Below are 20270 nucleotides of genomic sequence, written 5' to 3' on the forward strand. Positions count from 1 at the left end.
CTTATTAAGAATTCTCTCCCGTTGGAGGTAGATGCAACGGTTCTCGATGATAGAGGGCGCTATGTCGTCCTTACTGGTCGTTGGAAGGGTAGGACCCTGTCCCTGGTATCTGTATATGTCCCTCCCGGTCTGCAGTCCACTACCTTTGCAGATCTGGGGCGGGTTCTCCTGACTCTCCCGAGGGGTCATTGATATTGGGTGGTGATTTTAATGCGGTTGTTTCTGGTATTTTTGATAGACATCCACCTAGAGACCTTAAGGGGGCGCAGAACTGGCTTTGTGGTGTCATCGATACCTTAGGCCTTGTAGACTGTTGGAGATTGTTGCATCCCACTCAGCGGCAATACACGTTCCACTCCGGTGCCCACGGTAGCCTTTCGAGGATTGATTACGTTCTGGTGCCTGCTGCACAGGTGGCTTCTGTCGCTGAGGTTAAATATATGGCCCGAGGAATTTCTGATCACTCTCCTCTGTGGCTTCGAATTGAAATATCTTCGGGGACCGAGGGGCGGGTTGCCCCTATCAACCCTTGGTATCTTCGTAATCCTAAAACTCGTAACAATTTGATAAAGTCACTTGATCTATATTTTCCAGAAAATGAGGGCTCTGTCTCGTCTGCAGTGTCGCTTTGAGAGGCCTTTAAACAGTTCTCAGGGATCAAGCCCTGTCTTTGATTGCTGGCGTTAAAAAACTGAACAATGAGGCGGTGGTGAATGTTGCAACTGAAATAGCGGACCTTGAGTTAGACCTGAAACAGGAGGTAACCCGTGCGAAGACACATATGTTAAGATTGAAACAGTTGGAATATAAGGCTCTAGTTACAGATGCTGCTAAGGCCATGAGTCGAGAGCAACAGGGTCGTCTGTATGACGTGGGAGACAAAGCAGGTAAATTGATAGCATGGTTGGACAAGAAGGACAGGGCTAGTCGGGTCGTGCCTGAGATTGAGAGGGTGAGTGGTGTGAGGGTCTCAGACCCGGTAGAGATTGTTGAGTGCTTTGCTGATCACTTTCGGACGGTATACTCCCCCGTGTCGGATAGGCCGGAGGAGGACTCTCATTTGTTGCTACGTGACATTGCACTGCCGTGTCTCTCGGACGTTGATAGAGAGCGAATGGACAGCGCTCTAACCGCCGATGAGGTTGCCCTTGCGATACGCTCCTTGCGGTCTGGTAAGGTCATGGGTCCTAATGGGCTGCCGATAGAGCTATACAAGTTGCGACCCGACAAGATAGCCCCCTATTTGAGAGATATGTTTTTGGAGTCTCGCGAGTGTGGTTCTCTCCCCCGAGACCAGCGACTTGTGACGATTGTTGTTATACACAAAGAAGGGAAACCAAGGGACAAGTGTGGGTCGTATCGTCCTATATCTCTTTTGCACGCTGAGCCTAAGATTCTCGCAAAGGTGCTGGCCAATCGCTTGATCACTGTCATTAATGACCTGGTCCATCCGGAAAAGTCTGGTTTTATTCCCCTTCGTAACACTGCGTTGAATCTCAGGCATCTGCATGGAGTTCTCGCGAGGGCTGGGACGTTGCGCGAGCCGGCCATCTTGGCGTCCTTGGATGCCACGATGGCTTTTGACACCATTGAGTGGCCTTATTTGTGGGCTGCATTAGCTAAATTTGGTTTCGGTCCCGGCTTTATCGGTTGGGTCCGGCTTCTTTATGAAGACCCACTTCCTCAAATCGTAGTCAATGGTAGAGTTTCGGTACCGTTTAGTCTCGGGTGTGGTACCCATCAGGGATGCCCCCTATCACCCTTCTGTTTGCCCTGGCCCTGGAGCCCCCTGCCGCCTGGATCTGCTGGGAGCCCTCGATAAGGGGTATTCGGTGGTCCAATGATTATGAAGATCGCATTTCGCTCTATGCTGACGACATATTGCTATATCTCACCTCGCCCAGTAAATCGTTCATGGTTTTCTGTGATGTCCTCGCCTCCTTCGGTAGAAATTCGGGTTTAATTATCAATTGGGCAAAATCCTATTTATATGTTCTTTCTGGCGATGCCCCCCTCCTCCCGCGTAATTGCCCCATACAGGTGTCACAAACGGGATTTAAATACCTGGGTATTTGGGTCTCCATAGACCCTGTAGCCCGGTATGAGCTTAATCTTCTCCCACTGTTAACTCGATTGCGCAGGATGTCGCGGGATGGCGTAGGCTTCCACTCTCGCCGTTGGGACGCGCGGCCCTTTTTAAGATGATGTCTTTGCCTCGCTTCTTATACGCCCTCCAAAACACGCTCAACATAGTCCCCGCCAGTTATTTTCGAAACATCGAGGGTCTCCAGAGGAAGTTGAAATGGGACGGTCGACCTCCCATTGCACTGTCCGAACTAACGCTCCCATGGTACGATGGGCTATCGCCCTCCCGGACATCAAGCGATATTATGGGGCATCTCAGTTGGGGCCATTAACCATGGTATGTATGGTCCTGAACTGAATCCCGCGTTTGCTGTCGACAAATGGTTGTTGCCGGGGGGCAACTACTATAGGGCACTGTACTCGAAATCAGCGGTCAGGTCATTGTCCGGGCCTACTAGGACGGCGGTTCCTGTATGGCACGATGCAACTGCTTCTATGGGTTGGAAGGACCTCCTGACTTTAGCGACCCCACTTTTTGACTCAGATAGGCTTGGTACTCTGTGGAAGACAAAAGGGTTCGATAGATGGGACCTCATTGGCATTAGCAAGGTGGGACACCTATGGGTCAAAGGACAAGTGAAGTCGTTTGATACGTTAAAGAAGGAGTTTGAATTGGGGAACTCTGAATATTTCCGCTATGTTCAGGTCTGCCATGCTTTGCTGTCTGTCTTCTCGGTTGGGGGGCCAAACCCGAGTCTTCCCCGCTGGAAGATAGATTGCTAGATGGCCATGTTCCGGATAGTACAATCTCCCTTGTATATAAAAAGCTGATTAATGATAGATCGGATCTTCTGTTGCCTTTGCGTGATCTCTTGATCCGGGACGGTCTTTAGTTAGATGATGAAGACTGGCAATCAGTGATTTCCTCTCCCAAGGAGGTTGCGATCCCAGCGAGACTTCGGCTGGTCCAGCTTAAGATCCTTCATAGGGTGTACGTCACGGGCCCCCGTCTGGTTCACATGGGCTTCTCCGATGAGGGTTTGTGTAAGCGGGGATGTGGTCTGGTAGGGACATTTCTGCATATTATCTGGGAATGTCCTGATGTGATGGCTTATTGGAATGGGGTGTATGATGTAATGGAAGAAGTTACGGGTGTCCCTCTCCTACCGGAGGCCAGACGCTGTTTGCTAAATGTTAAGGAACCCACAGATTATAACGTGGCCCAGACCCAGTGGGCGACCCTGGGGGCCATGATTGCTAAACGTGATATCGCACAACTGTGGGGGTCCCAAAGACCGCCTACGGTTGAGATGTGGAAGGAAAACATAGATTGGTGCATGTTTCGGGAAAAAACGGTGTATCTGGCCCAGGGCCGCCCCCGTAATGGGGAAAAATCTGGGGGCAATGGAATAGGTTTCGAGGTGACATGTGTACACCACCTGCAGAGGATGACATCAATATCCCATTTTCCCCCTGACCCCACATTCACTGTTTATAATTTCGTCTGCTTTTTGTCTCTCCCCTGTGCTCCTCCTTCCCTACAATGATTGCTTATTATTTGATATACTGTATACCTGACCTCATGTGAACGAAGCGCTATGTATATTGTGTTTGCCTTGCTTGTTTTATTTAATAAAAATAAATATATAAAAATCCTTTTATGTATAAACCAAACAATGTTTATGAACAGAAACTGACAAAGAATGTTTTTATAACTCATGTGGAGAAGTGTGGCTCAGGGGTTAGAGGCGGCAGACCCGGAAGCTGAGATCGGCCCTGGACCAGGGTTCAATTCCCCGCCTCGGCGGGTCTTGGGCTAAAAATTCCACGGACTCGATAATTCTCGCTCCGGTGCCTTCTCGACTCACGGGTTCACACTCTGCGACTCTGGGCAATAGCTTGCTTAATCTCCACAACGGCCCCTCGCGGCGGGATGCCTGGCTTTCACCTTGTGGATACCCTGCCGGGGCTATCTCACAGGGGAATACCAGGACGGGTTCCCTAAGCAAGCGCCGGGAAACCCACTGCGGGTAGCTGTGCGCTATATAAGCTCAAATACATTTACATGTTTTAGATACATTTTCATAGTTCACTTTATTTGTTTGTTTCGCTAATTGCTCACGGAACATTTGTAGAATGTTGAACATTTGAGAAGAGCATATTGACAGGGACATCTTTTTGTGCGCATATGTTTTACAAGTACATGTACGTGTAAGTTCTGTGGGAAGCAGCTTTGAAAATGTCATAAGTTTTAGCACCTCATCAATTTCTTCCCAACAATGATTTTTCTCAACATATGCATGATCCAAAATATATACACATCTTCTGATCAGGTAGAGCGCTCTTTTAATGTATTCATGCATAGAATATGACGTCCCTGGAAGGTCGCTTAGTGGGACTGATATCTTGAACTAACTGTACTGAAGATTAGCAATTATTTGACAGTCAGAACTCGTTTTCCTCACACATACAAGGTATTTTTCTTCGTCTTTTAAGTCACATTCTTCTTCTGTCTTAGCAAAGCCTTTTAGAAACTTCACAGGTTCAGCAGTTAATGATCCAAGCTTTGTTCCAGTTTTTGCTCATAGTGTCATGACCAGTAAGAATATTTGCCTTAATAAGAACAATGGGCATCTCTGGATCAAGTTTCTTGTTCAGAATATGAAGTGGGATTAAGTGTCTTTTCTCTCCTGCTCAACAACGTATCCATAACTCTGACAGTCCTGGTATAAGTGTTGACTTTTTGTAAGTCTGCCCAAAGGGGAAAATTTCATTGACAATTAGTCCTTGACTTATGAACATTGCAACAAAGCACAATAATAACATCAGCATCATTTGACAGTACAATAACTCGATTGGAACCATTTTGAAAACGCCACTCAACATGTGGCACAACACAAACGTCAGCTTCCTCCAATTTGCTGATAAGTTCTTGAACAATATGACCTGTACCTTTTGAATATAACTCTACAGGCACCAACTTCTCATTGACAATCGTTCCACCTGCAATAATCGGAAATCCAGTATTCACTGAAGCATCAGCAATGTTTTGGCAAGTTAACATTCCCAAGTTCATCTTGTTTGATGTTGATGACCAGAATTTATCAAGTTGTACAGGTATAGGTGTTGAATTTTTGAGGCAGGCAAGGTCAACTTTTCCACTTGTAGACAATCATCTGTCTCACTCACATTCCTTGACAAATAGTTCAAGATAACTGTCAAAGACAATGTGCAGTTCTTGTAAGGTGCACAAACGATCTCTCCGAAGTTTTGAATGGATGAAATCTTGACCATTCTCAATTGTGACATATTGTCCACAACAACATCAGTTTTCAATGAGGACAACTTTTTGAATAAAATTTCTTATGGTGACATTTTTTTTTTAGCTCTTGTACGAGTTTGTGCTTCATTGGTTTTGTTGCAGCATCTCCATCAAATATTCTGTTTGTTGGAAGATGATCATGAAACAGAACATCCTTGATAAATCCACCCCTTTCTTTTTCTACATCCATTTCTCTATGTTCATGCGAAAGTTGTTTTTTTGCAATCTGTTTTGTAGGGGCTGGTTGGAAAAAACTCACTATGGCAATTAAAGCGTGGAAGTTTAGCTTTAGTGATTATTTCAAACAGCTGTTTCCCTTTCAATACAAATCTCTCCTGCTTCAGTTCTGTGTATATTGGCGATCCATGTTCCATGACATCTAGTAGACATGTCTTAACTCGTTATCCAACATATTGTTTGATCACAAAGTTGAGCAGTTGCACAGGCTCAGTCATTTCAAAGGGGTTTCGTGGCTGCTGCATGAAATTAAGAAAGCTGTCAACATGTTTACTAAAACATTCCCATCTCTTTCCCACAAGTTCGCGGTGAGAACAGTTTCACAATGGTCCATTAATTTTTAATTTGCCATCTTTCAGAAAAATTTCAAATTGAAAGGACTTCAAGTCAAACTAGCTGCCATTGAGTAACATATTCACTTTTATGTGTCTGACCAACAATTCCATTGGTGCTTTTCTGTGATCTCTGGATCATCTGTTCCAGTTTCGTATCTGGAGCCACATCATTAAAAATTCCCTTTCTGTCTTTCACCACAAAATGTCTTTTGATTATTTTCTGTAGGGGTATGGCTTTTCAACTCTAGCTTCTTCCCTTTTTCCAAGTATTAGGATCCATATCTCAGGTAGTTTATGCAATTGAATTCACAAAGCACAGTAATCAGTGACGCCACAGTCTTTATGTGCAGTTCCCAATCACCTTCCCGATCGGCATGTATCAAGTATTTACACTAGAGCTATCATGTGTAAATAATGTCCACAGGACTTGCAAAGTTCTGATTTTTCTTCACATTCTTTGACAAACTCTATGAACTTGGTTTTCAGGCATTCTGATTTTGAAATGATTGTTTTGAACATTATCTGGCTTTGCATGTTGTCTTTTGAATGAAGTGTACCCTGTGCCTTGTTCACTTCTGAGATAAGATATACAATACCTAATTTGACGTTTTTGTTTCAGAAAGCATTCCAAAGCAATGTTTCAATATCCTCAGATATGATGAGCATACCTTGTAACGAACGACGATGATGAGCGATTCTCAATACTGACTGGACAGTTGTGCATCCAAAGATTTCAGCCTCAATAAGTGCATCGTCTATGCAACATTCACTAAAATAACTTCCTGCACACTGCAACACAACTTTTGTCATGTGGAAAATACCCATGAATGTATAAAGATCATTAAATTCTACCTGATTGCTCACAAAAATGTCAGGTATAATATGAAAAACACCTTCATCTCAGATAATTGGCAGGATAGGCTGGTCTTCAAGCTGACCACACACACTTTGGATATTTTTTAGAGCTGTGTATACTGAGGCATGGTATGTGACTCCAGATGGTATTACTGGTAAAAACCCAACCTTCTTCAATGGGATGGTATTCTGAGAGATCAGAGCATGAATTCCAGCATAGAGAGGAACTGGCTTTTCGTCATCTTTCAGTCCCCACCAAATAAGCCATATTATAAATTCAGTCAAACCATCTTTGTGGACCAGAGCATCAGGTAGTAGAAGATCCATATCCTTAGCCACTTTGAAACTTTCTGGTAGACTGGGATGTGTTGCTGGCTTGTAGTGTTTTTGCACACATTCACTAGACACAGCAAGTTATTTAACAGCAACTTAATTAGTACAGTATTGAAGAAGCATCCTGGCAGTATCATGTGTGCTATATGTTCTAGGCAAAGAAGAGCTGTCTTTTAAATACAAATTATTAAGAGCAGCAATTGTAAATCATATCCTGGTAAAGTGGCTTGGAAGTGGTGTGCTGTTGGAATCACAATATTTTACAGCATGAACTGCTAAAAAGTTCCTGCTTCGTACAATGTTATTGTAACTTGTTTATACACCAATCCAATTCATTGAAGTGATTAGCTCTCTGCTTTTGCACTTGCCCTTGATTGCCTAGGCAGTCAACATGTGTAGCGGAGTTTTCTTTTTGCTGTGATTGAATTCATAAAACATGATTTGGAAAAGACAGTACATTTGCACATCATAAGCTTGTCGGTTAATCTGATTGTCTTCCACTTCTTCGCTAAAACCATCATCAGTGTTGTTGGCTTCTGTTCTAAACTCTCAAACTTTAGTTTGTAACAATTTTATTTTGCTGATATTAAACAATGATGTACAAAAATGTAAAACAACATCAGGCATTCCTGTTGACTCCCATGATTTGCAGAGCTCTGGAGCTTCACAAAACGTGTCACTAAGTCCAAAATCTAAATCTTTCAGAATGTTTCTAAAAATGGTTCCTGCTGATTTTGAAGCATCCTGTGATCTTATTCTGACAGCAAGAACTTCAGCTGTCAAACCAGCTGAGAACATCATAAGCAGCTCATTCTTTTTGTTAAACTGACAAAAGCTAATTCTGCCATTGTACATTCTCACCATAAAAATCCTAATAGATCAATACAGTTTCATCAATGTTGACAATTATTTCTCTGATCTCCTTGAGTGTGATCCCGTAGCCAGCACTCAAGAGTGGCTTTAAACATTTTCTTTTTCAAACGGTGCAAACTTAACTGTAGGCTGGCGGTTACGTTGCTGCTGGGAGCTCATTGTACATTCATATTTTCTAATGTAAGTACACCTGCAGTTCGGGTAGGCATACAAATCAACGGCAAATGCATTCACCTCGCTGTTTAGATCAGCTACTCAGCTGGAAACTTCATCGTGGAAGAAACTAGCTATAATAAAAACATATTTGCCCTTTGAGACTCTCATACTCTGTACTTTGTTCTTTCATCAATCCTCTTTCCCTTGTTCTGGCTAAACCACAGATAACACATTGAAGAGCCTCTGCTTTCTAATCAGTTGTTGGAGGTTGATGAGGGGTAGCCATCGATCTTCTAAGTGGATGAGCATTGGGATTAGTTGTCATCGCTTTCTCAGAAGACTCAGATTCTTGTAGTGATTCACTGGTTTCTGCTATTATTTCTACTAATTCTTTTCAGGCTTTCCATTGTATATGGCTTGTAGCAATTGTTGTTACAAAGATAAAATATTTGATCCTCTTCTTCAAACAGTTTCAATCTTTTATGAACTTCATCTTGCCATGTTTCTGCTGTATCTTGAACTTTCTTCTGTCTCGCTGCATTTGATGTTAGCTTTTCTTTTCAATTAGTATACCATATGACACATTTTTTTTTGTTGAAGCAGTCCTCAGATTTTGTAGTTAGCAACACTCAAGGAGGTAAAGATCATCTGCTATCCCCTGCTTGGCTCATTAATATGACTTGAAAACAACGGAAAACCTGAAACAAAAACAATATTAAAACAAATTACCAATATGATGTCTAAAAAACATCATTTTAGAGCTGCTATTTTGGAAAATGGTTGAAGTGTCGCTTCAAGGGCGACCTGACACCCAAAACCTATGTTATAACACCAAAAAGAAGTATATAGGTCTCATGGTTCCTGAAATATTATATCATCACTGCAACACATCAGCCATTTTAAAAAATGTTGTCCAGAAGAATTTGGCTCGGATTGGCGATGACTTTTTTAATGATACAAAAACGCAAATCAAAATTGGAAATCTCTGGACAACAATTAATTTATGGAGGTATATCAAGGGGCCAGGGCCAGGGCTAGGAGTGGTGTGAACCACTCCCAGGTTTAGGAAAAATAGAGGCCTGCCACAGAGGGAGATGTTACCTTCCCCTTGCGGGAGCCACACAAGGTGCTGGCCTAAAAGACTGTCTTCAAAAGTGAAGCCACCTTTGGTGGGTAAATTTTGATCACAATCGAGAAGGGCTGTTCCTTCATTCAGGTAGATTGTCCGGCGGCGGTAACCAAGTGGGAAAACCAGTTGCCAATCTGGTTTTTCCATGGGTGTCTGTTCAAAATATTGGTGAAAAATATTATGTGGACAAAATATAATTTCAAGAATATTGAGGACAAATATATTATGAAGGTTAGTTTTACGTGTAAGCAATCTTTAACTTTACTTAACTCCTCATATATGTACCATGACAATATATATATATATATATATATATATATATATATATATATATATATATATATATATATAGATATATATATATATATATATATATATATATATATATATATATATATATATATATATATATAGATATATATATATATATATATATATATATATATATATCTTTAGGGTATAAAGATGTGGAGTTAAGAATAGTAAATCTTTACTTTCCTCATTGCACTTACTGTCTCAGTATTTTGGACCTCAATATTTTTGGCGCAATATTCTATTCACACGATATTTGTTTTCTCGATATTCTGTCCGACAACCTTTACCACTGGCATGTAGCCTATAGGTAGCCACGCCTTTGGGGTGGGCTTCCAAGCTCCTAGCAACCAGGAAAGGGTTCAGACATTTAATAGTTGGCAGAATAGTGAACTGTAAGATTGCTAGATCCATACATAGCTGAAAGTTATCATAAGGCAGGAGGGATCCTAGTAATCCATTGGCTAGTGACCACATCATTGCCCCAAAGCACTTTCTGGGCATAAATATGGCACTACCCTGTACCTTAGGTAACATCTGGACTAGAGAAATGACCAAAAAGAACTGCCCTTTTGGACCCCTTGACCTGACAAGAGAGTCTGCACTAACCACTGTACTGCTCCTGCTGCTCCTTGGGCTAGTAAAGGGAAGACTCTACTTTTGGTGCCTGGCTCTTGGAAAAATCTCTCCATAGCCCCAGACCGAAATGGTGAAATCTAAGGGCCAGTTGGCTTACCCCCTGTTCCAAGCCAGGGCCATGAAAGCTGAAGTAGCCCATCCTGGCTAGTCAGTACACATCTGCAAGGAATCACCATCGATATGGAGTCAAGAAGACCTTCCATCAGGACTCAAAAGTTGCACCTGTGTCTGATGGACCCAGGAGAGTCATCAGCGTGCGGGTTGTTCAGCATGGACGGACACTAGCACTCACCAAAGGAAACTGCTGGACCCGCTATCACCAGACGGCAGTAGCCCAGTTACTGTTGGACTTCTTCTGGCCCAAGAGTACATCAAGAGACCTCCACCCCTGTGGCCAAAGTCACCACACCTTTCCTGCAGACTAAGAAATAACCACAAGGAGACCCCTGTCTAATGCACAGCATCCAGAGCATCTTTCAGCATCCTCAGCATCCTATGTGCTCAGTATCAGGACCATTCCATTGAAGTCTAAGGCAGCTCTGATGTAAAGTGTGGAGCTTGACTTGGGACTGCTTTGTCAACCAAGTAACTGTCCTAACATTTCCTATTGACCTCCCTGATTTTTTCTTTGTTGGAATTGGTCGCCCAGTGTTAGACCTGGCACCTTGGCGTGAGTCTCCCTTTCACTTTTCGTTGATGTGCCTCAGATGTTTTGCTGGTGTTCGATGCTCAGGGCACTGCGCCACGGCCGATCCATGCCGCAGTGCAAGTGCTCCCAATGTAAAGTGTATGTACAATTGATTTCCACGATTGGATTATTTGGTTCACTGTCAGTCCCCAGTAAAGTGCACGAGGCGTGCCGGGGCTTGTAGATGCAAATACCGCTAGTGGGCCTGCAGCGCTGGTTGCGCCACCCACAGAAGCGGCTCGTAAGATATGTCTCGGGTCCGCCATTGCTGACACCGCGCGCAGTCCCGCACTGTCACGCTGACTGTGCAAGTGCCCACACTTGCCAGTCCCAGAACCTTCCCTCACCTTCATATCAGTCACCCCTATGGTAGGCCTACGGGCAGGGTGCATTGTAAGCGTAAGGTAGGACAGGCCTAGAGTGTGGCCTATTCTAGTAGTGAATTACCGCCCTTTCTCGTTCTTCACTATTGAAGGGCTACCGGTTCTCTTAGGCCAGATGAGCTGTCGGAGCTATTACACGCTATAGTGCCGGCAGGCTCAGGGAACACGGTAGCAGGTCGAGTTTAGTATGCCTGAACTCAGATTCATAAAATACTTCCTTTAGTGAGGTTTATTTTAATATCCTGTGTTTGCAAATGCTACTTTTAGAAAGTTAGCCTTTGCTCGCCTAACTGTTCAGCCCGCCTCTGCCAGGATGTGTATCTGCTGTCTGGGTTTGTGTGAGTGACAGGGCTGGGAGATTCCCGGGGGATAGTCGGGTGCTCAAGAGGGTGAATGAGATGCTTACACCAGGATGGGTGGGCGGAGTAGTCCTTGACTCTGAATAGGGTTGTGCTCCACCACCACAATGCTGGCTCCACCTCCTGCGGAGCGTCTGATGTCTCTGCCCTGCACCCTGAAAGAAGATGACAGCGTCCTGTCAACAAAGTACTTCAGAACCGGGTTGAACCAGGCTCAGGCCCCCTGGCCTGCGAAGACAAAAGAAATGCAGTATAAATATAGGAGCTCTGCTCCTTACAAATCAGATCCAGTTTTGACCACGATGAACCTCTGCCTGACTAGAAGGACCAAGAGAAGCTGAAGGATGGAAACCAGTCTGTATCCTGTAAGACTGGCCTGCAGTGGTGCCTTGCTGAGAACAGAGAGGAAAGGACCAGATAGGACTTCGTAGACTTGTGCCTGAAACGATCTCCAATGGCTTGATCGAGAGCTTGCCCCCTGAACGGAACCCCAGGGCCATTGGGTTCTATCTGCTTGTGCCCGTTTGCTGTTGGGCCTCAGTTCTTATTCCCTCGCCAGAGTTGTGACTCGGGTGCCTTTGCCCTCTCCCAGGCCGTGACAGCTCGGAGCTTGGTCGCCCCGCCGTAGAGAGTTCCGCTCATCCCTGAGCCGCTCTCTGCTTCAGTGCCGGGCCGCCTGCTCTCCTGTCACCTCGCCGCTTACGGAGCGAGCTTCGCACCTCTCATCTTCTCCAGCCAGAATCTGCACGGAGAGCATCTCATAGCCTCGGATGGTCCATACGTCGTAACGTACCCGACTGTCTCGCTTTGCGCTCCTGCATACCAAGGCTTGTGCCGCACCTCAAGAAAGGCCTCCCCGTACTGTGGTACCGGAAGCCTGGTGCTGCACCCGTCTCCCCGAGAACTCGACGCCCCTCGCAGATCCATGAGTCAGACCCTGCGTGCTAAGAAGTAGTATGCCCCGCAGGCCTGAATGGCGCCTCGTTCCCTGAGCTGCACCGATCCCGGATCGCCGCAACCCTCCACAGTCTAGCTCCTTCACCTTGCTCCTCGAGGGGGATTGAGCCGGAGAGATCCTCTGGAGAACCGTCGGCTTCGTTCAGGGTACGCCCTCACAAGTAGGCGCGCCTGAAACGCCTCAGACTTCCACCCGCAAGGTACACGTGAACTCCGTCCTGAGTTCATATCGGATCCAGGGTCCGCAACGTTCTTATTTCCCTGTCATCGTACCTTGTTGGACAACGAACATTGAAAGACTAAGTTTGCCTATTGTAATCTGGTGACCTCAATTTAGTAAACGTTATTCTAGTCTTGGGATAATCCTGCTTGAATCTATCTTTTATATAAAGCATACATATTTTTGATACAACCATACGACTGGTGTCCCTTTGTGGTGGGTCAGTGGGTTTACTGTGTGTGATCATGAATGCTTAACTTACTATCGCCCTGAGGATTAGCCTTGTCTGCTCGCGCCACACTACCTAGAGGGTGAGCAGGGGTTATTCAAAGGAGTAGTTCCCTCGCCCTGACGTAGAGCTGAGGGTCCTTGCTTGTCACAAGTGCATACCTGTGCCAACCAGAGACCTCCGGTTCTAACACCCAGTCTGGGCCGGAGTAGCTAACCTCAACTCTTCAAAACTTTTCAAAAGTCTCCATACTTTACAGTTACCACTGCTTGTTCGCACTGTGGACTAAAAGAGTGAGAGTTAAATTTTCTTTAAAAACCTATATCTTTGGACCCCTCTTGTGGATTCTGCTCATCTGGGTGTATAAAAATGTGTAAATATATCAATTCATATTAATTATTGTTGGATTTCTTTCGTGTTGTGGGATTTTCTTATTCTGTTGTGTGGTGTTTCTAACTGCTTTATGCTAGTTCCTTTATTTAAGCCTTACAGCTAAAGCCACAGCTACCCAGGATTGATCAAAAGGCTTTACAAATGGGCCTGACTGGTCCCCAGACAGTTTTTTGAGTGTGTTACGTGTTGGGTTGCACCACCACACCATACAACACCCCACAATATTGACACTCCTGAAATGCGTCGCTGGGTGGCAAAAATTGTAATGCTGCACAGCTGGCATATTGAAGGATTCTTAGAATGCTAGAAGCATTCGAGGGGAGATTAGCTTGTGCTAAAATTGGGTAGGCAGCCTCATGACTCCAGTGCCCAACAGAAGATTGTTTTGAAGTTCCATATAGATTATTATGAATATTGATGTAGATTACTGTTGTATTAAAGGATTTTTGTTTTGGTTAGTGCTCATACACCAAACCCCACAGATTTGATCACCACATTCAACTTCATTGAAATCAATGCTATCTCATCTTCTCAACTGACAGGGATGTATATGAATTGAATTAATGGTCATTGATGTCATTATCACAAACATTAATAATTCTGCCCAGAATCAAACAAACATTAGCACAGGAAAAACTTAAGATGTGGAAAAGACGGGAGAGTTGTCTGAACTACAGATGGCAAAGTGAACCAAAGTGAGAATCTCCAAAAGAGGATCCTTTCAGAACCATGCAGTCTTCTTACCTCAGTCCACTCCTCTTCGGTGGTGTCAAAGATGTTCTTGGAGTCAATCACTATGGCTGCATTCGAGAATAGATAGTCAATTTTTCCATGTTCTTTCAAAGCCTTATCCAAAGCAAATTCAGCAAATTAGAGGACCATGATGCAGTAACCATGTGATTGTATGTCATTGCACTGAACATTTAGGCTGACACTATAGAAAATGTTTCATAGTCACAAATAACAGAGGTGTGCAACATGGACCCATGAAGGCAAGAAACATCTTATATGTTCAAGCTATTCTCCATGGATATATTTGCATAATTGAACCCTAATGCATTAGTGGTTATGCTGAAAATTTGGATCTACAATGGAACTTTGGATAGAACTACAATATCCGAACAGTTTGATGGTTATTGTGAAAAGTGAATGCAAAACACATCTGCATGTAAAAATATTATCTCAAATACTACATTTGCTAAACATATAAATTCTGTGGGCCCTAATTAAATGCCGCCATTTGCTAGGACCAGGGGCCAATATGACATAGCCCTGAAGAAGCGTTTGTGTATCAAAAGGTTTTAATTAGAGATACTTGAACAAGGGAAAACAAGAAGACATTTTGTGGTTGAAGATGTTTAGTCTGAACTGAATTAAAAATATATTTGGTACCTCCTATGTTTATATGATTTGACTGAGTGACGACATCACACAGGAATCAGTGTGCTTCTTTGAGGGCACTCGCAATGCTGCATCAGCTCTCAGTCCCAAAACTAAATTCTAGATTGTGAATGTGCTAAAACAATGCAGACACATTTAGTCAATGAGGCTGTGACGGGGCGGGACGCTCCTGTGAAGAACATGGTAATTCCCAAGATTGGTGGTCAGCTGTTCCCTTGACACTCCTTTCTGTTCCCTTTCAACAGCCTAACTACCCTAACCCAGAGGAGTGGCTACTGTCAGACACCGAACACCGTTGGAATTACGAGGACGAAATAGAACAAGGCGCCTTTAATTCCGCCTTTCAGAACGACATAGCTCCGTCCATCTGGAACGTCACGGAGCCAAAAGGAGGAGGACGGACGGCATTCCCTGGAGGAAGAAGGTATTACGGAGTGGAGAGGAAGAGCGGAATCGAAGAGTCGCGGAGAAGAAGAGGAAGCCCCGACGAGCCCAGCTGTGGACATCAAGCCAGGAGGCCAACGTCTCTGCGAATCGCCCCGCCACGCTCCCGCTGGAGGAGCGTGGCTAACAAAGGTACGGGGCAGAGTTGCGGGTTGGGTGGGACGGAGTGGCCAGGCTACCGACTGAAAGCCTGTGTAAATACATGTACAGTCTCCCAGTACCTTTTCCCTCACGAGCTGTACCAGCTGTTGTATATACACTGCGCACTTGGTTTCCCTCACTCCCGGCCCCGAATACCCTGCTCCGGACATCCCAGTGATTGCATTTCTTTTCCTTTCTTTACGGTCCCGACGCATACGGAGGGAATCACCTGTGGAGGATTGTGCAGAAAACACCGGTCTGGGTGAAACATCTCCCCTGCGTGGCCGAACCATCCTGGAACCCCCAGCTTTCCCCAAGGGTGTAAGAACGGAGCCGGACTAGTTTGCCAGAATAAGACTCTCTAGTAGAAGAAGAAAAGCTTATATGAAAATAAAACCCTCCTTAAAATCGTTACTCAAGGTTTCTGACTCCGTTCCTTCTACACCCCCTGTTCCCACCCCTGTACAGAGGCATTACCAAACATGGAACCAGAATTTGTAATAATGCAGGGTTATTTGAAATCAGCAACTCAGTGCAGAACCTTTTATTTGCACCAATCAAGCATTGAAGGACTTGTGATACAGAGGTAAAGGACCACTGGCCTTCACCTTCGAATGAATGATACCTCCTAAAATTTCTTTTCAGGGTTAATGAGTAGGCTCCTGTTATCATCTTCTTTGGAAGTCACAGCATAGGTGATCCAAAAGTAAGAACTGAACATTTACTCTCAAGTACTCCTGATTGTCGGAAAGAAGACTGCAGTGAAAATTTATTTCCACTGCTGCACAATAGAATTCTCATAACTTTGATATTTTATTAGGCCTTCTACACAGTCTCCACAGAGGGAACTGTTAGTTTAACAGATTGCTTTAAGAATAAGAATAAGCAGAATAAACAGTGTGTACCATCAAACTAGGCGGGTTGAAATTCTGATAGCTGCAGACTCTGATTCTCCATACGCCATTCTTGATAAAACTGTGTGGGATGATACATTTCTGGTGTCCTGGGGAATTCTTTAAGACCGTCAGATGTGACTCCTATGATTTCTACACCGGAAGCCATTCCTATGGTGGAGTACCGTAGGTTATCGTTTGAGTTCAAGGGATGGAAAACAGTCAGCAAGCTGTATGTGGAATAGAATGGACCATCTGTTTTAGGGTGGGTGGAACAGAGAGCATTAGATATTATATTGAACATCATCAGCCAGGAGCAGGTTTCGGTCTCTGAGGGTGGTGACAAAGGGGTGACTGAAAATATGATGAACTTTCCTCAATTGTTTTCAAGGAAGATTTTAACTTTGGTATGAAACTCACATAAAATTGTACTTAAGCAAGATACTGTCCCCAAGATACACAAAATAACTAATATTCCCTGGATTGTAAGAAAGGAAGTTGAGCAAGAAATCGAGAGGCTACTAAAGGAAGGAGTTATAGAAGCAGTTGAGGCTGCACGGTAGATTGCACTGATTGTGGTTGCTAGAAGAGCCAATGGGAAGATCTGCTTATGTGTGGACTTGAGGAATCTTAACAATAATATTGTGGCAGAAAGACTTCCCGTACCAAAAATAAATGAGATGCTAGCACATACTAAAGGGAGGAAGTGTTTTTTGTCTATAGACTTATCTTCTGTGTACCACCAAATTAAACTGCATGAGGATAGTAAGGATTTGATAGTATTTATGACACCTTCTAGGTGTTTCAAATATGTACGTATGCCATTTGGCCTAACTTCGGTGGCAGCCGTATTTCAGAAACTAATGCATAAATTGTTTAAGGACCAGGCTGACATAATTTTCTTACAGGATGGCATTCAGTTCATGGGTCAGAGTAAGGAGCTGCATGATGTGAGAGTGAACAAGATTCTACGTATTTTGAAGGACAATGGCTTGACTGCCAAAGTTTCTAAATGAAAATTTACGGTGAAAAGCTTGAGCTACTTGGGACGTGAAGTTACAAATGAAGGGGTGAAACCAAAGGAGGAGCTTTTGTGGGCTGTTAGTGAAGCACCTACTTCCATATGTAGAGATGAACTTAGGTAATTTCTAAGGTTGGCCGAGTTTTATGCCAAGTTTGTGCAAAAATTCCAGAGAAAATGTACAGTTTACGTCAATTGCTAAAAAAAGAAGGTAAAATTCTTGTGGTCAGGTGAACTGTAAAACGATTTTGAATGCATCACGAAAAGCATTTGTATGGCTGGAATTCTGCATGGGTTTGATCCAAAATTGAAATGTATTCTGACTATGGATGCCAGTAATAGAGACATAGGAGTGGTGTTCAGTCAGAAGGAAGGTGAAGGGAAAGAGTTTACTGTAGCATTTGCGTCAAGTGAAGGAAGATACTCAGTAATTGAAAAGGCAACTTTGGCTATTTTATGGGGCTTAGACCAATTTGTGAATTTTTTGTGGGGTATGAAGTTAGATGTTACTGGCATGCAGTGTAGTGACGTAGAGTGAAGTGGCCTATAGTGGGATAGCGTACAGTAGAATGGCCTAGAATGGAGTATCATGCAGTGGAATAGGGTAGATTATAGTGGGGCAGAGCGGATTTGCGTAGAGTGAAGTGGCAAACAGTGGAGTGGCATAGAATTGACTGATGTAGTGTAATGGTGTGCAGTGGCTTGTAGTAGTGTGGAGTGGTGTGCAGTGTAGGGGTACTCAGTGCAGTGACATAGACTGGATTGGTATCGAATGGAATGATGTAGAGAGGAGTGGGATAGAGTGAAGTGGTGGGTGTAGAGTGGAGTGGGGTAGATAAGAGTGGCGTACAGTGGAGTAGCGTACAGTGGAATAGCATATATTAGAACGGCATAGAGTGGAGTAGTATATAGTGCAATTGGTTAAAGGGGCGTGTCATAAAGTGGAATAGCATACAGTGGCGTACAGTGGAGTGGCATAGAGTAGAGTGTTGTACAGTGGAGTGGTGGTAGAGTGGAGTACAGTGGTGTGACGTACAGTGGCTAGGTATAGAGTGGTGTAGAGTGGCATTATGTGTACCCTGAAGTGTCATAGAGTGGGATTGTGTACCCTACAGTGGGGTAGAGTGGAGTAAAGTGGATGGGCGGATTGAGAAACCGTGTAGTGGCACACAGTGACATAACATACTGTAGAGTAGCGCGAGGTACAGTGTACTGGCACACAATAGAATAGCATAGGCTGGAGTGATGTAGAGGGGAGTGTTGTGCACTTTGTTGCCGTTGAATGGAATGTTGTAGAGTAGAGCAGGGTACAGGGTAGTGTGGTAGATGGTAGTGGCATAGAGTGGAGTAATGGACAGTGTAGTGGTGTAGACTGGAATAAGGTTGTTACTAGCATACTATGTAGTGACAGAAAATGGAGTGGTATCTAGTGGATTAGTGTACAGTAGAGTGGCGTAGAATCAAGTATTGTACAGCGCAATAGAGTAAAGTGTAGTAGGATAGAATGGACTGGCGTAGAGTTAAAAGTTGTACAGTGGAGTGGTGTAGAATGGAGTGCTGCACAGTGTAAGGGTGTACAGGCATTGTCATACGATGGAGCGGGTATAGTGGCATGCAGTGCAGTAGTGTAAACTGTAGTGATACAGAGTGGAGTGGCATAGCATGTAGTGGCAAAGACTAGAGTGGCTTAGAGTGTAGTGGCATACAGTGGAAAGTGCATATTAGAGTGCGTAGAGGGGAGTGACATATAGTGGAATAGCAGAGAGTGAAGTGCATTACAGTGGAAAAGGGAACAGTGAAATAGTGTTGACTGTATTGGTGTACAGTGTAGTAGCTTACAGTGGAGTGGCATAGACTGGAGTGTTGAACGCTTGAACAGCACACAGTGGAATAGTGTGCAAAGGAGTGGTGCACAATGTAGTGTCGTACACTACCAAGGTCTTAAAATGTCTTCCTCCTTAACTTGTTACAGAGTCGCATTTTGCTTTTGTGAGTCTGTATTAGGAAGTAACACATTTATACATCCCTTCCTAATAATGACTTGCACTAGAATGTATGAATGTTCCGCGATCAGAAAGCGGTTGTAAAATAATCATAATTAACCCACTCCATAAAAGAGGCGGTAACCCATTCACAAACGGGAAGGGGTCCCCAAAGGGACCCGTTTCCCTTTGTGAATGTGGGTGTCTACATTTGTAAGAGCAGGCAACGGGCACACAGACCACTGCCCACTCTTAAAAAATCTTTCATTTTTATTTTTGGAATTAGGCACTTTTTCTTAAGGAAAATGGGCTGCATTACAATAAAAAAATGCTTTTTTAAATAAAATCAATAATAAAAATCACAATATGCATTGCCATAATAATATCAATAATAATGGCTTGGTTAATTTTACAGTGCTTTATACTGACATCACAAGGATAGATTGCTGAGCTGGCCTTATCAATAATCAAAACCGAGACCTAAAGTTCACAGCAAATGTCATCAGCTAACATTTAACTCTTTGAACCACTTTCCCAGCTCAGTAGCTCAGGATCTGTTTTTCAACTGACCTAGTATTTTTCTAGCAGATTTCGCCAAAGCAACATTTTCAAACAACTAAGGGCCTCATTACGATGTTGGTCAGATTTGTGTCCAACCAACACCATTGCAGAATGGAATTGCCCGACCAAAGGTCGGCGGTTCCACCTGCTGTATTTGGATGCGACTGGCCTATGGGCAGTCTGAAACATCTATTTTGCAGTTGCAGTTTGTGCGGCTGGGTGGAAAAGGCGGAAACACAAGCTACAATTGTAAAATGGATGTTTTCAAACTGCCTGTACCGTGTGTCAGGCACAATGCAGTGCCAGCCACACTGTGTAGGGA

General features: G+C 43.9%; 1 protein-coding gene across 2 annotated transcripts in view; it reads right to left on the bottom strand.

Moving 5' to 3' along the window:
- The window catches only part of LOC147684077 (dehydrogenase/reductase SDR family member 4-like), a 152838-nt gene that overhangs the window by 63463 nt on the left and 69105 nt on the right, over positions 1–20270 (bottom strand). The window contains exon 4 of one of the 2 annotated variants that reach the window (XM_086944944.1): positions 14250–14351. The exons of the other annotated variant lie outside the window; for it this stretch is intronic. Within the exon in view, the coding sequence (XP_086801070.1) occupies positions 14250–14351 (102 nt within the window). The remainder of the gene's footprint in view (positions 1–14249; positions 14352–20270) is intronic. 2 annotated transcript variants of the gene reach the window in all.

The sequence above is a fragment of the Lissotriton vulgaris genome, chromosome 11 (assembly GCF_964263255.1).
Source record: "Lissotriton vulgaris chromosome 11, aLisVul1.2, whole genome shotgun sequence".
Classification (NCBI taxonomy): domain Eukaryota; kingdom Metazoa; phylum Chordata; class Amphibia; order Caudata; family Salamandridae; genus Lissotriton; species Lissotriton vulgaris.